This window comes from Muntiacus reevesi, chromosome 2 (assembly GCF_963930625.1).
Source record: "Muntiacus reevesi chromosome 2, mMunRee1.1, whole genome shotgun sequence".
In the NCBI taxonomy this organism is placed as follows: Eukaryota; Metazoa; Chordata; class Mammalia; order Artiodactyla; family Cervidae; genus Muntiacus; species Muntiacus reevesi.
Window position 1 is genome coordinate 275,881,767 of NC_089250.1, and position 14,815 is coordinate 275,896,581.

Consider the following 14,815-nt stretch of genomic DNA (forward strand, 5'->3'; position numbering starts at 1 on the left):
AACCAGAAACCAGAGGAAGAAATAAGATATTAACTTGCACATAAGCAGTGTCTTCTTGTGCCTGTTTCCAGTGAAAACACACAAACTGTCACATGGAAAGGAAACACGGGTAACCATGTATTGTGACAAGAGCTGTACTTCAGGGGGTTTCCCTGGCAGTCCAGTGGTTAAGACTTGCCTTCTACTGCAGGGGGTGCCAGTTCCACCCCTGGTTGTGGGGCTAAGATCCCACATGCCTCACAGTCAAAAAACTAAAACATAAGCAGAAGCAATAAAGATTTTAAAATAGTCCACATTTTTAAAAAAATTTCTAAAAAAAAGAGTTGAACTTTAGGGACTTCCCTGGAGGTCCAGGATTTAGGACCCAGTCCTTTCACGGCCATGGCCAGGGTTCAATCCCCGGCTGGGGAACTAAGATTCTGCAAACGGTGCAGTGTGGCCAAAAAATGAAGAAAAAAAACATAAACGCGAATTTTAAAAAAGAGTTGTATTTTAGACATGAGAAAGCAGATGGGTTGGAAGCAGAAGGAAAGGAAGAGATACACTGTGCAAACAGTAACACAAGAAAGATGCATAGCCATACTGGTATCAGATGAAAGAGATTTTAAGAAAAAGAGAATAATAATAGATACATTGAATTATTTTACTGAGAAAGAAAAATGATCATTTTCATCTTCTCCCCCAGCTTTACTGAGATGTATATCACACTGTGTAATAAGCACTTTACTTTTCTGTCATGCACTCTTAGATTTAGATAGTACAGTGGATAAGGAAAAGTTCTTTAATTGAAAAAATAAAAACCTTGTATTGCCAGAGATAAGGAAGGAGGGTAGAAAGTAATGGTTGGTTGATGAATGGTTACGGTTGTGTGAAAGTCGCTCAGTCATGTTCAACTCTTTGCAAACCCAAGGGATTCTCCAGGTCAGAATACTGGAGTGGGTAGCTTTCCCTTCTCCAGGTGATCTTCTTATCCCAGGGATCAAACCCAGGTCTCCTGCATTGCAGGCGGATTCTTGACCAGCTGAGCCACAGAGAAACCCATGGTTATGGTAGGGTGGAACTAAAAGATAGGAAGTGAAACTAGAGAAGTAAAAATAAAAAGGTGTTAGTGAAAAAAATAATGCTTGAAACTGAGATTATGGACATGGAAGACATTGGTAATCATGAAGTAGAGGACTGTTTGTGGGAATGAGCAATTGCGGTAGAGAGAAGGGGGGATGGAGGTCAAGAAACAGAGCAGGAAATTTGTTAAATGAATTTTTACAAAAATAGAAGAGGATGAACAGAATTAGGAAAATTCTGCATGTTTACCGTCCTGCAAGGTCTACTGAAATACAGGCGTGGGAAAAAAATGGACACTGAAACTGTCGGGTGAAACTCTGATGGAAGAGGCTGATGTCACCTGATCGCTGTTCTTCCCTCACCCCTGGGGGACAACCAGATATCCCGTATCACCCAGTGTGCTGTAACAGGAAACACAGAACACCGCCCGGAACACAGCCCTGATGAAAAGCTGAAAGAGAAAGTCATCAAGCCTCTAGATCAACTGTAGCTCATCGGGAACATAAGGGATAGATTCACATTTCCACTGAAAACACAATCAGCCAAAACCAGAATGTTGACAACTCCCCAGGGCAGAAGGATGGTCCAGAATTTATACCAATTAAATAATATGACCACAGCCATAAAAAGAAATGCATTTGACCCAGTTCTAAAGAGGTGGATGAACTTAGAGCCTTTAATACAGGGTGAAGTAAGTCGGAAAGAAAAGAACAAATATCCTACATTAACGCATATGTATGGCATCTAGAAAGATGGTGGCACTGATGAACCTATCTGTAGGGCAGCAATAGAGCTGCAGACATAGAGAACAGACTTGTGGGCACAGTGGGGAAGGAGAGGGTGGGACGCATTGAGACAGGAGAATTGAGACATTTCCATCACCACGTGTAACACAGATCGCCAATGGGAAGGTGCTCTATAACCCAGGCAGCTCAGACCCAGTGCTCTGTGACAACCTAGAGGGGTGGATGGGGTGGGAGGTGAGGGAGGAGGCTCTAGAGGGAGGGGACGCACGTGTACCTATGGCTGATTCATGGCGATGTATGCTGGAAACTAATAAGCCATGGAAAAGCAATTATCCTCCAATTAAAAGTTTTTGTTAAAAAAAAGGTGTGAAATGGATTCCAGATAAACTGTCTCCAATGCCCCCTGTTCTTACAGTGGGGAGTGCTCTTTCCTTCCAAGTCTCTGATGCCTATTTTAGCTCCTGGCACATAGTCGTCTCCACGGCAACGTTCAAGCCTGACCTCTGTCCACCACTTCCTTTACTGGCCACACATTTTATTCAGTAGCAACATCATATTGTGGAAACTCTGCTGCTCTTGGAATAGAAACACTTCCCCCCTTTATCCTCTTAAGTTTTTTGACCGGAGTCTACAAAAAAGACACAGAAAAGACAAATTACCAGGAGGAAGGATTATTTACAGGAGACAACAGAAGTGTAACTTGCTAAATGATTAAAGTTACAGGCTTCTATTAAAAAGAATTCATTTGAATCAGTTCTAATGAGATGGATGAAACTCATAATGGACTGTAATGGAATGAAACTGTATAATGGAGCCCATTACACAGAGTGAATTAAACCAGAAAGATAAAAACAATACAGTATACTAACGCATCTATATGGAATTTAGAAAGATGGTACCGATAACCCTATATGCAAAACAGAAAAAGAGACACAGATGTACAGAACAGACTTTTGGACTCTGTGGGAGAAGGTGAGAGTGGGATGTTTCGAGAGAACAGCATCAAAACATGTATACTATCTAGGGTGAAACAGATCACCAGCCCAGGCTGGATGCTTGAGACAAGTGCTCAGACCTGGTGCACTGGGAAGACCCAGAGGAATCAGGTGGAGAGGGAGGTGGGAGGGGGGATCGGGATGCGGAACACATGTAACTCCATGGCTGATTCATGTCAATGTATGACAAAAACCACTACAGCATTGTAAAGTAATTAGCCTCCAACTAATAAAAATAAATGGGAAAAAAAGGGAAAAAAAATAAAGTTACAGGCTTTTGTACCTACCTTAATAGAGGGGTGCAGGGGGAAAAGGCTTATATGGGAAGAACAAATGGGTTTCTTTGGGAAAGACAAATAAATTAAGAAAGCAGAGATGAGACACTTTGTAATAATGTTTGTCTCTGCAGGTGTGAGTGGTCTTTCCAGCTTCTTCAGGCTAGAAAACTCCGAGAGAGCAAAATTTTAAAAAAGTTTAAATGTCTTTGTTTTTAACTGGAGGATAATTGCCTTACAACTTTGTGTTGGCTTCTGCCATACATCCACATGAATCAGCCCTGGGCAGACCTGTGTCCCCTCCCTCTTGAGCCTCCCTCCCACCTCCCACTCCATCCCACCCCTCTTAGGTTGTCACAGAGCACCAGGTTTGAGCTCCCTGCGTCATATGGCAAATTTCCACTGGCCATCTGCTTTACACATGGTCACGTGTGTGTCTCCATGGTACTCTCTCAATGCGTCCCACCCTCTCCTTCCCCCACTGTATCCACAATTATTGTCATAGTTTTACTCACTGTTGGGCTCTTGGGAGCTGTTGGGAGCAGCCTCTCCCCAGAGAGGGACTTTCTGGCAGCGGTACTTACCAGAACTTTCTGCTTTGAGTCTGATAAGGGAGACGCTGAGAAGGCTTCTTTGTACATCCATTGTATCTCCAATGTCTTCTTTTAAAGTAATCCTCCTGACTACTGAGCCTGTGCTCTAGAGCCCCTGTGCCACAGCTGAAGCCTGTGACTCTAGAGTCGGAGCTCCCCAACAAGAGAAACCTGAGCACCGTGACTAGAGAGCAGCGTCCCCCACCCCCCGACCCCATCCTGCAAATTGAGAAAGCCCCGGCAGCACAAAGACCCTGCCCAGCCAAGAAGAAATATAGAAGTGGCTCAGACAGTCAAGACTCCGCCTGCAATTCAGGAGACTCTGGTGCAAACACTGAGTTGCGAGAATCCCCAGGAGAAGGAAATGGCTACGCACTCCATTCTTCTTGCTTGAAGAATCCCATGGACAGAGGAGCCTGGAGGGCTACAGTCCATGGGGTCACAAAGAGTCAGACATGACTGAGCAACTAAGACTACACTTTTCCTACCAACTTTGGGGTTTCAGGTGTGTCCTCACTCGACCAACTAAAACTTTCTGGAAAAGGTTAAGCCATTTCATCTTGTGTGGCTGTTTGTTTGTTTGTTTTTAATTTACAATATTGTAAATCAACTATACTTCAATGTTTTTAAAAAAAAAGTTAATGTGAGAGTCAGTCAAGTACTGTATTTATGTCTCCTTCTGCTTCTTGATAGCTCAGCTTGTAAAGAATCTGCCTGCAATGCAGGAGACCCCGGTTTGATTCCTGACTCAGGAAGATCCACTGGGAAGCGGTAGGCTACCCACTTCAGTATTCTTGGGTTTCTTTGGCGGCTCAGCTGATAAAGAATCCCCCTCAGTGCAGGAGACCTGGGTTCGATCCCTGGGTTGGGAAGATCCCCTGGCGAAGGGAAAGGCTACCCACTCCAGTATTCCGGCCTGGAAAATTCTGTGGACTGTTTAGTCCATAGGGTCACAAAGAGTCAGACACGACTAAGTGACTTTCGCTTCACTTCACTTCACTGTGCTGGTTTGTGCCCAGTGTTTTAGCATGTGGGTGACTTGACTTGGGTCAGAATCTAGTCAACACTTCACTAGCATCCTCCAAAGTTGCAACATTCCCCTCTCATTCTTGGTGTTTCCTTCCAGGAGGAGCAGAGCTCCTGATCCCTTGCATCATTTTCCTTCTCCATCTCTGTGCTCAGCTCTCCCAGCAAACAGAGCTCCCTGAAGAAGCAGACCAAGTCACATCTCCTTTACCCTCTTCCATTCTTTTGTGCAAGGCTGGGTGCAGGTGCAATGCTGGTTCCATGTTTCTGTTGCATGAATTAACATCAGAAGCCTTAAGCGTCCCTTCTCCTGGTTGGGGTCCAGCTGGGCTTGTGAGTCCTTCCACACTGGGGTGTCTCAGGTCATGTGCAGACAGTGGCAAGTCCAGCAAAAAGACTGGGAGGGGGCAGGGTTATAGGTAGGGTCCCAAGTCTTACAGCTCACATGTCTCATAGTCCTTTGTGATCAAATGAGTTCAAATGTCCATGGAAAGAATCAACAAACAATCTAACAGGAATAAAAAAGAGTTTTATTTGAGCCAAGCTGAGCACTATAGCCCAGGAGGCAGCCTCTTAAATAACTCTGATGAACTGCTCTGGTATTCTTATTTTGGCCCTGCTGCATGGCATGCGGGAGGAGGGGTGTGTGCAAGGTCCTTAGTTCTCAAACCAGGGGTCGAACCCATGCCCACTGCAGAGGATGCACAGAGCACTGCCAGGGAATTCTCAGAACTGTCCCACTGAAGCATGGCTTCCAGCACAGTCTTATGCCTCATTCAAACAGAGAACATACATCACACACCACAGGGTGTATTCCTTCAAGTTTCAAAAAGACCAACTTAGTACATAGACAGCGAGACAGCAGGACCCTGGTGTCTGGGAATGGAAGCTTATCTTGGAGGGAGTCTTAACATAGATGCCATGAGAAGGGAGTTACTCATTCTTATCTTCAAACCAGATGCTCTTTACCTCAGTGGTCAAAGCAGATGAGCTGTGAGGGTTAGACAGGCTGTCTTAGTTCACACACAGTTCAAGATGAACCATGTATAAGCTTAATGACTTCCCCATTCCTCAATATGTGAACATTTTCTCCATCACAAGCAGATAAAAATCTTAGAACCTTATGATCTAGAAATTCTACCTGTGAGGATATGCCAAAAAGAACTGAGAGTATAGCCATCATCATGGCAGCATTTTTCACAATAATTAAAACATGAAAGCCACTCAAGTGCCCACTGACCAAAGAACGGATGAGCCAATGTGATGTGTATGAATAATAGAGTATTATTCAGCACTAGAAGGGAAGGGAATTCTAACACATGATGGATGCACCTTGTAGATATCGTACTCAGTAAAATAAGCGTGACTACACTTGGGAAGTATTATGTGATTCCATTTAAGTGAAGTCCCTAGAGTCATCAGATTCATAGAGACAGAAAGTAGAATGGTGATTGCTAGAAACCGGAAAAGGGGGAAAAAAAGGTATTATTGTTTAATGGGAACAGAGATTCAGTGTTGCCAGGTGAAAGATGCTCTGGAATTTGGTTGCACAAAATATGAATATGTCTAACACGACTGAAGAGCTTTCCAAGTGGCACTAGCGGTAAAGATCCCAGGTGCCCACGCAGGAGATGTAGGAGATCTGGATTCAATCCCTGGGTTGGGAAGATCTCCCAGGGGAGGAACTGACAACCCACCCCCGTATTCTCACCTAGAGAATCCCACGGGCAGAGGAGCGTGGCAGGGTTGCAAAGAGTCGGATACGACTCATGCGACTTAGCGCACACACATACACACCATGACTGGACTGGACACTTAACATGAATTAAACGGTAAATTTTGTTATGTGTACTTTACTACAACAAAGAAAACATCTCAGGGCCTTCCCTGCTGGTAGAGAATCTGCTTGTCAATGCGGGGGACTCAGGTTCGATTCCTGACCAAGGAAGATTCAACATGCCGTAGAGCAATTAAACCTGTGCCCACAGTTCCTGAGCCCGTTCTATAGAGCCAGGAGCCAGGGCTCCTGAGGCCACATGCCGCAGCTGGTGAAGACCGCCCGCCCCAGAGCCTCTGCTGCACAACAAGAGAAGTCACGGCCGTGAGACGCTCCTGCACCGCCTCAGAGAGCAGCCCCCCTCGAGCAACTAGAGAAGGCCTGCGCGCAGCCACAAAGACCACGCACAACCATCAGTAGTCTGACTAATTAATAAAAAATCATCCTAACTACCTAAAAAAAGCCAAAACCCTCTCAGAACCTCCCCCGAGGGTAACCACAGAAGAGTCAGGGCTGATAGCAACACGGCAGATGCTCCCCGCCCGCCCAGTTCCATCTCCACCCCAACAACCCAGGGGTGAGGACTGTCTTCTGTGCTCAGGACTCCCTGCTTCAGTTCTTGGAGATGTCTCAGCTCCAGCCCCGCACGGCTTAACCTCAGCCTCCCCGACTGACCCAGTGCTCCAGGCTCCGCTCCAAGGATCAGTAAGTCTCGGGTCACCCTCTTCTGTGGGAAACTGGGCGCTGAGTTCACATCCTCCCAAAGAAACCTCTGCAACTCCAGAGTGCAGGGGTCAGCCCGGCCCCAGCCTGAGGGTGGAGAGACCCGTTTTACAGATGAAAGCAGGAGCTGGGGGCTCTTGTGTTTTGTGTGAGAATCAGTGGTGGTTGGGCGCGGTGGGGGGGTGGAGGTTGGATCAGTGCCTGGAGGTTCTTGTGTGTGTCTAAGTCACTTCAGTCATGTCTGACTCTTTGCGACCCTATGGACTGTAGCCTGCCAGGCTCCTTTGTCCATGGAGATTCTCCAGGCAAGAATACTGGAGTGTGTTGCCATTACCTCCTCCAGGGGATCTTCCCAACCCAGGGTTGAGCCAGCGTCTCCTACGTCTCCTGCATTGGCAGGCAGGCTCTTTATCACTCACTTTTTTTTGGACTGGTGCTCAAGCAATAGTGAAGATTGTCCTTATACAGGGCTTATGATATATGGGCCACCCACTTCAGTCTCTTATATTACCATCCGCCTTTTGAATCCATGGGTTCCTCATCTTCTGATATGAGGGAACTGTAAAGGACTTGTGTGTCAGCAGATGTTGGTGTCTGGAGGGGATGATGATAGCTTCTTGTTGTTCAGTCACTCAGTCATGTTCAGCTCTTCATGACCGCATGGACTCTAGCACATGAGGCTTCCCTGTCCTTCACCATCTCCCAAGTTTGCTCAAGTTAATGCTATGTTGATTTATATTAAATCACCTTAGGGTTTTTACACCCAGCAACTCTTTGAAGCTGGTCTCTATTATTTATCATTGGCAACAACAACAGTAATGTTAAGTATATTTACATTGCTGTCCAGCCAATATTAAGAGCTTTTTGTATCTTGTAAAATGGAAACTGTGCCCCATTTAACAATACCTCCCCATTTTCCCCTTAGCCCCAGCCCCTGGCAAAGCATCATTCTACTTTCTGTCTCTATGGCTTTGACTCCACTCGGCACTTCATAGAAGTGGAATCATACATTTGTATAGCGGCGAGTGTCTTAAGAGTGGCTCCAATGATAAAGAATCTGCCTGCAGTGCAGGAGATCTGGATTCAATCCATGGGTTGAGACGATCCCCTGGAGGAGGGCATGGCAAACACTCCAGTATTCTTGCCTGGAAAATCCCCAAGGACAGAAGAGTCAGAGGGCTTGCAAAGACATGACTGAGCAACTAACACACACAGACAAGGGAGTGACAGAAAGCTTTCCCCAAACTTTCTGGGTCTTAATTATCTTTAGCTCATAAAGAATCCATGAGCCAAAGTGGCACATTTGGGAAGACATATTCTCATCCCCCTCACTTCTCTTCAAGCAAATCTTCGAGTGACCTTGAAACATTAAAAACCTTCTTTACGTCTGAAGAAACCAAAGTTCACACAGAGAGAACTTGCCCAATGAGTCCTTTTACCACCTGCTCCCATCACTCCATTGCTCTGTGGAATTGAGCTTCCAAGGTCAAGGGCAGATGGACATCCTTGATGACTTTGTGCCTTGCTTTCTTAGCAGATAGTAGCCTCCTCAACTATGTCTACAATGCTGGGTCAGTATCTATGCCAGTTTGGTCAGAAGCTGGTCCGCAGGAAGCCACAGCTCAGGGAGGAACCCGAGAGTCCCGAGACCCATCCTCCGAACACTCTGGACCTGGTGGTGATGGGTTTGGACAACATGTTGGGAGCTGGCATATACATCCTGATTGGTGGAGTGGCCAAATACGTAGCTGGACCAGTAATCATCCTTTTCTTACTGGTGGCCGGCCTGACTACTGTGTTGTCTGGGCTCTGCTATGTCGAGTTGGCAGCTGGAGTAGAGAGACCCGGTACTGTGTATTTCATCAGCTATGTCACAATGGGACAACTGTACGCCTTCATTACTGGCTGGAACCTCTTACTGTATTTAATTAATGGTGAGATGATGGAGAAGGGTGAGAAGTGGGCCTTAAGATGGAGAAAGTAGGAGAGATGACTGGGGGCTTCACTCACTGATCAGAACTTTGTTATCCACCTTTGGGGCAGAGTTGGGAGAGGGGTAATGGTGGCAGGAAAATTGCACAACCTCATTGCATGCAGGTCTATCCTGCTTTCCTTAAATGATGGACTGAGAAACCAGAGGAAAGGAACTGTAGGGAATGGGTGAGAGGGAGGCAAGTCCCTAGGCTCATCCCCTGACCACAGTGAAGTCTTTGCTCAGCTGTTGCCTTCCTGGATTTTCCCTTACAGCTCAACTTAAAAATTCAACTCTGATCTAGTCCCTCCTAGTGCCATTTAGCTGTGTTTCTTTGTTTTCCATCACTTCTATCTCCTAGCATGTTACATAGTTGGCATTTTTGTGAATCACCTGGGTCTCCCCTGTCCACCCCATGTGAAGAAACTCTTTGAGATCAGGTGTTTTTTTGCTCACCTCCTGCCCCAAATATCTCACATGGCACATAATAAGGGTTCAGTTTCTGTCTGCTTGTAAACATTCCTTCTTCTGTTGCTTTAGCCACTGCCTGTATAGCCCGGGCCTGGAGCTCCACCTTTGACACCCTGATTGGGAACCACATCACTGAGGCATTAGGGGGAACTTTCTCTCTGCAAACGCCCTACTTCCTGGTCTCATTTCCAGACTTTCTTGCCCTGGGTCTGGTGCTCCTGCTCACAGGTGAGAAGGACCAGAGACAGAAAAGGAAGGCCGAGGTATGGAGGGGGAGCTGGCATGGGGAAGACTTGGGGTGGCAGAAAGGTGGGGAATTAGGACTGGGAAAGGGGGGTTGGATAAAGAAAAAGAGAAAGGCAAGACAGAGAATATTTTTTTGTACCTTGGACTACTGGTAATTTAAGTTGGATCATTCTTTGGTGTGGGGTGTTTTTTGTTTTTTAAAAAAAATTTTGTTTGGGGAATTCCCCAGTGATTCAATGGTTAGGAGACTGTGCTTTCACTGCTGAAGTTTTGGGCTCAATCCCTGGTCAGGGAACTAAGACCCCACATGCCAAGAGGGGTGCCCTCCCCAAAAAAATCATTGTTGGATGTTGAGTAGCATTTACCATCTTTATGTGCTAGGTACCAGTGACACCAAACCCCAAAATGGTGACAATTGGGATGTCAACACACAAGGCCAATGTCCCTTGGAGCATAAAATCACCCCAACTTGGAATCATTTACCTAGACCAACAAGTTTCTTCCTCTGTACTGAGATCAAAGCTGTGTGTGTGTGTTTTAACTGAGAGGAAATTCACATAAATTTAACCATTTTATTATTTTTCCCAGCTTTATTGAAATATAATTCACTTCATGGCAAATAGATGGGGGAAAATGGAAACAGTGAGAGACTTTATTTTCTTGGGTTCCCAAATCACTGTGGATGGGGACTGCAGCCATGAAATTAAAAGACACATGCTCCTTCTAGACAGTATATTAAAAAGTAGAGACATCACTGCTGACAAAGATCCATCTAGTCAAAGCAGTGGTTTTTCTAGTAGTCATGTACAGATGTGAGAGTTGGACTAAAAAGAAGGCCGAGTACCAAAGAATTGAGGCTTTTGATTGCAGTGCTGGAGAAGAGTCTTGAGAATCTCTTGGGCTGCAAGGAGATCCAATCAGTCCATCCTAAAGGAAATTAGTCCTGAATATTCATTGGAAGAACTGATGCTGAAACAGAAGCTCCAATACTTTGGCCACCTGATGAGAAGAACTGACTCACTGGAAAAGACCTTGATGTTGAGAAAGACTGAGGGCAGGAAGAAAAGGGGATGACAGAGGATGAGAGGTTGGATGGCATCATTGACTCAATGGACATGGTCTTGAGCAACTGTGGGAGATCGTGAAGGACAGGGGAGCCTGGGGTGCTGCAGTCCATGGGGTCACAAAGAGTCAGACATGACTGAGTGGCTGAACCGCAACAACAACTGACACTCACAACCGCAACAACAACTGACACTCAATTCTTTGGTAAAATCTTGTAAAAGATTAAGATGATTTGATAGACATGGATATTGTGAGATGATGGTCACAGTAAGGAAATATCCATCTGCAAGTGTTCCATTCATTGGAACTTAGTACATTCCCAGTGCTGGGTAGCCACCACCCCATCCAGTACCAAACATTTTCATCACAACAAAAGGAAACCCTGTACCCTCTGAGCAGTCACTGTCAGTGACTGAGCCTATGCCCCCTGTAGTGGAAGCTCAGGGTCTTAACCAATGGACTGCAAGGGGACTCCTGGATTTAGTTATTTAGTTGTCTCATTTTCCATTTTTCCCATAGGACTACTGGCTCTGAGAGTTCATGAGTCAACTCTGATTTACAAAGTGTTCACAGGCTTGAACATTTTGGTTCTCAGCTTCATCATCATCTCTGGCTTCATTAAGGGAGACTTGCACAACTGGAAGCTCACAGAACAGGACTATGCTTTGGCTGCAGCTGGAGCTGGTGATGCCTCTAGGTTAGGAGGGCACACTGGGTTGTAGTAATGCATGTGTGTGTGGTGTGCAGAGTTGGGAATACGGTGGGGACTAATGACACCTGGACTGATGGTCCAAACGTGGGGGTCCCTGGAGCCCTGGACTTATGGTATGAAGGGAGGAGCCCAGTAGAGATGGCTGAACACACCTCACCCATGTTCCTCCTCTTTCCTCCTCTCACCATAGCTTGGGCCTTCTGGGTTCTGGAGGGTTTGTGCCTTTTGGCTTTGATGGAATTCTCCAGGGAGCAGCTACATGTTTCTATGCATTTATTGGTTTTGCTGGCATTGTCAGTGCAGGTAATATGGGCCTCGTGTGTCCCATGAGGGGTTTGGGAACAGAATGGGCTGCCCTTGGGCACAAGGGTGGGTAGAAGTTTAGGTTGCTTTTGAAGCTTGAAGGGTTAAGTGGGTCTGGTGATTTCACCCCAATGTGTTTACTGACCCAATACCTCCTCCCATCCTGAAGGGAAAAAAGCCAGCAACCCTCAGTGGCCCATGCCCATGGCTGTCGTGATCTCCTTCTTCATCTGCTTTTTGGTGTGTTTTGGTGTCTCGGCGGCCCTCACCCTCATGGTGCCCTACTACCTGATTCAGCTCGAGAGCCCCTTGCCGCAGGCCTTCGTCTATGTTGGGTGGGAGCCTGCCAAATATGTCGTGGCTGTTGGCACCCTCTGCATTCTTTCATACAGGTCAGTGTCATGGTTTTCTCCTCCTCTACTCTCAGATGCTCGGGTATCCCCAGACCTAGGGACTGAGAGACGAGAGAGGAAGACATCTTGCCCCAGGTAGACCAGGGAGCAAAAGCCCCGGTCTTTCCTGCTTCTACACCTTCTCACCCATTCCCATTTTCTCTTCCAGTCTTCTGAGTATCATGTTTATCATGGTTCAGTTGACCTATGCAATGGCAGAGGATGGGCTCCTTTTCCGGGGACTTGCCTGGATCCCTGCCCCCACCAATGCCCCCACCGTCATTATCCGCACCACTGATGTCCACATCATTGTCCACACCGTTGCCCCCACAGGAACCCCCATCATGGCCATCTTGGTTCCTGGAGCTCTTGCAGGTGAATAAGCAAAACTCACCCTTTTAAAAATCATACTTCTTAATGCGCATTTTTCTAGTGGTTTCTAACTCTCCCCCACCGTCTTTGCTCCCTCATCCCAGCGGTCATGGCACTACTCTTCGACTTCACTGACCTGGTGGATCTCATGTCATTTCGATCCCTGCTTGCTTACTCCCTGGTGACATTTTCTGTCCTTGTCCTCAGGTGAGATCCCATGACACCTTGACTGGGGGGACAGTCTTTGACTTGTAAGTGTTGATGGGGAGGTAATCATCTTCTACCTTCATGCTGCCTCGTCAATGTCCTGCTACCATTGATTGGGGAAAGAGGCATTAGACAAACTGATGTTGGATCAGCAGTAGGGGCTGTTAGTAATATTGCCTTAATATTTCTAATTCAGGTATCAACCAGCCCAGAATGGAAGCAAGAAGGAGAAAACAGAGGAGGAAACTGAGATGGAGCCTAAAGTTGAAGGAGGTCCTTTGGAATCTGAATCTGAAGCAGGAACCTCAAACATTCTAAAGAGTCTGTGGTTCCCTCCCAGCACCATCCCCACACAGAAATCTGGCCAGATTGTCTATGGATGTGCCTCCCTGCTTGGTGAGCAGCGGGATTTCTCTTTGATCATATTCTGAAATTGACAGGATGGCACTGGAGTGTGTATTTTGCCAGCTGAGGAGTCTTGGAGATATGATGGCCCCTCCTGATGTGGGCAGCCTGGGGAGGGGTGTGACCCAAGGTCCTGACATCTTTATTTTCTGATTCCAGCCTGTTTTCCTCCACCTTGACCCTTGCAGTTCTCCTGCTGACCATCCTGAGCCTGATCCTGGCCCAGTGGCCCAGCCAGGTGTTCTCTGGAGACCCCGTGCTCACAACAGTGGCTGTGCTGCTGCTGCTGCTGCTCATCACTGGGGTCACGGTCATCATCTGGAGGCAGCCCCAGGACCCCTCTCCTCTTCCATTCAGGGTAGGTGACCTTATGTGCCCAAAGTGTCCACCTTGAGTGAAGGAGGTCTGCATGCTTTACGTCTAAACACCCTTTGCTTGACAGGCAATGAGGGGATTTGCTGAAACCAATGGACTCTTCCCTGATTCACACTCAGTGCTTTAGAAACTCAGTCTCACTAAGCACTGAGCACACAGTCTGAGAAGAACTGGAGTCTTCCTGCCCACATGGGGTAGGGTCTCCCTTTCAGACATCTGGGGTGTGTTCAGGAAGGAACTGACTTTGCTCACAGGTCCCTGCTTTGCCTGCCCTCTTCCTGGTGAGCACCTTTGTGAATGTTTACTTGATGATACAGATGACCACTCAGACCTGGGCCCAATTTGGCATCTGGATGGCGATTGGTGAGTGGTTTTCTGGGTTACAGAGGCTTCTTCAGTGATGTAGCCCAATATTCTTCCTACTACATCTCTCCTAAACTGCGTCAGACACCATAATAGGAGGCCTATTGGGCATTTGTAAGTGAGCAGGGCACCTACTTTCCCTTCTCACTGTCTCATCTCCCTACTAGGATTTGCCATATACTTTGGATATGGGATCCGACACAGCCTGGGGGAGAACAATGATCAACAGCCAGCAGCCTCCACTTCACAGACTTAACAGAAACATCCCTAGCGATGAATTGTCTTAACCACATGACATGGATGTTGTGTGGAATCCCTCCATGCACTGGAGGATCTGTTGGTTCGAGGGGCACTGTGAGCCTCTATGGACTGTGAAGGCAGAATGCATTTACAGCCGTGTATTTATTGCTAGTGGACAAAGTGGCTTTAATGCTGTAAATGCTGACTGAAACATTTAAAAGCATAATACACATCCAGAAAAGTGAATTTTCATGAAAAATGTACAAAAATGTAACCAGAAACCAGAGGAAGAAATAAAATATTAACTTGAACATAAGCACTGGCTCCTTGTGCCTGTTTCCAGTGAAAACACATAAATTGTCACATGGGAAGGAAACACAGGTAACCATATATTGTGACAAGAAAGTGAAAGTCGCTCATCATTTCCAACTCTTTGTGACCCCAAGGACGATACAGTCCATAAATTCTCTAAGCCAGCAAGCTGGAGTGGACAGC

At 46.5% G+C, this 14,815-nt stretch overlaps 1 protein-coding gene across 1 annotated transcript; it reads left to right on the forward strand.

The window, feature by feature from the left end:
* Positions 1-8,761: 8,761 nt before the first annotated feature.
* LOC136158921 (cationic amino acid transporter 3-like) lies at positions 8,762-14,336 on the forward strand. The gene is made up of 12 exons (XM_065920769.1): positions 8,762-9,131; positions 9,710-9,868; positions 11,471-11,648; positions 11,854-11,966; positions 12,136-12,358; positions 12,528-12,609; positions 12,676-12,733; positions 12,835-12,937; positions 13,134-13,333; positions 13,531-13,700; positions 13,972-14,080; positions 14,248-14,336. Exons 1-12 carry the CDS (start codon positions 8,762-8,764, stop codon positions 14,334-14,336), a joined length of 1,854 nt encoding a protein of 617 aa, XP_065776841.1.
* Positions 14,337-14,815: the final 479 nt, after the last annotated feature.

Bases quoted from the DNA above. Each gene is read 5' to 3' on its own strand.
- LOC136158921 (XM_065920769.1), top strand. From the start codon at position 8,762: ATGCTGGGTCAGTATCTATGCCAGTTTGGTCAGAAGCTGGTCCGCAGG. The intron at 12,610-12,675 runs ATCCCTGCCCCC...ATCATTGTCCAC, and splicing joins TTTTCCGGGGACTTGCCTGG to ACCGTTGCCCCCACAGGAAC. The intron at 12,938-13,133 runs GTGAGATCCCAT...TTTCTAATTCAG, and splicing joins TTTTCTGTCCTTGTCCTCAG to GTATCAACCAGCCCAGAATG.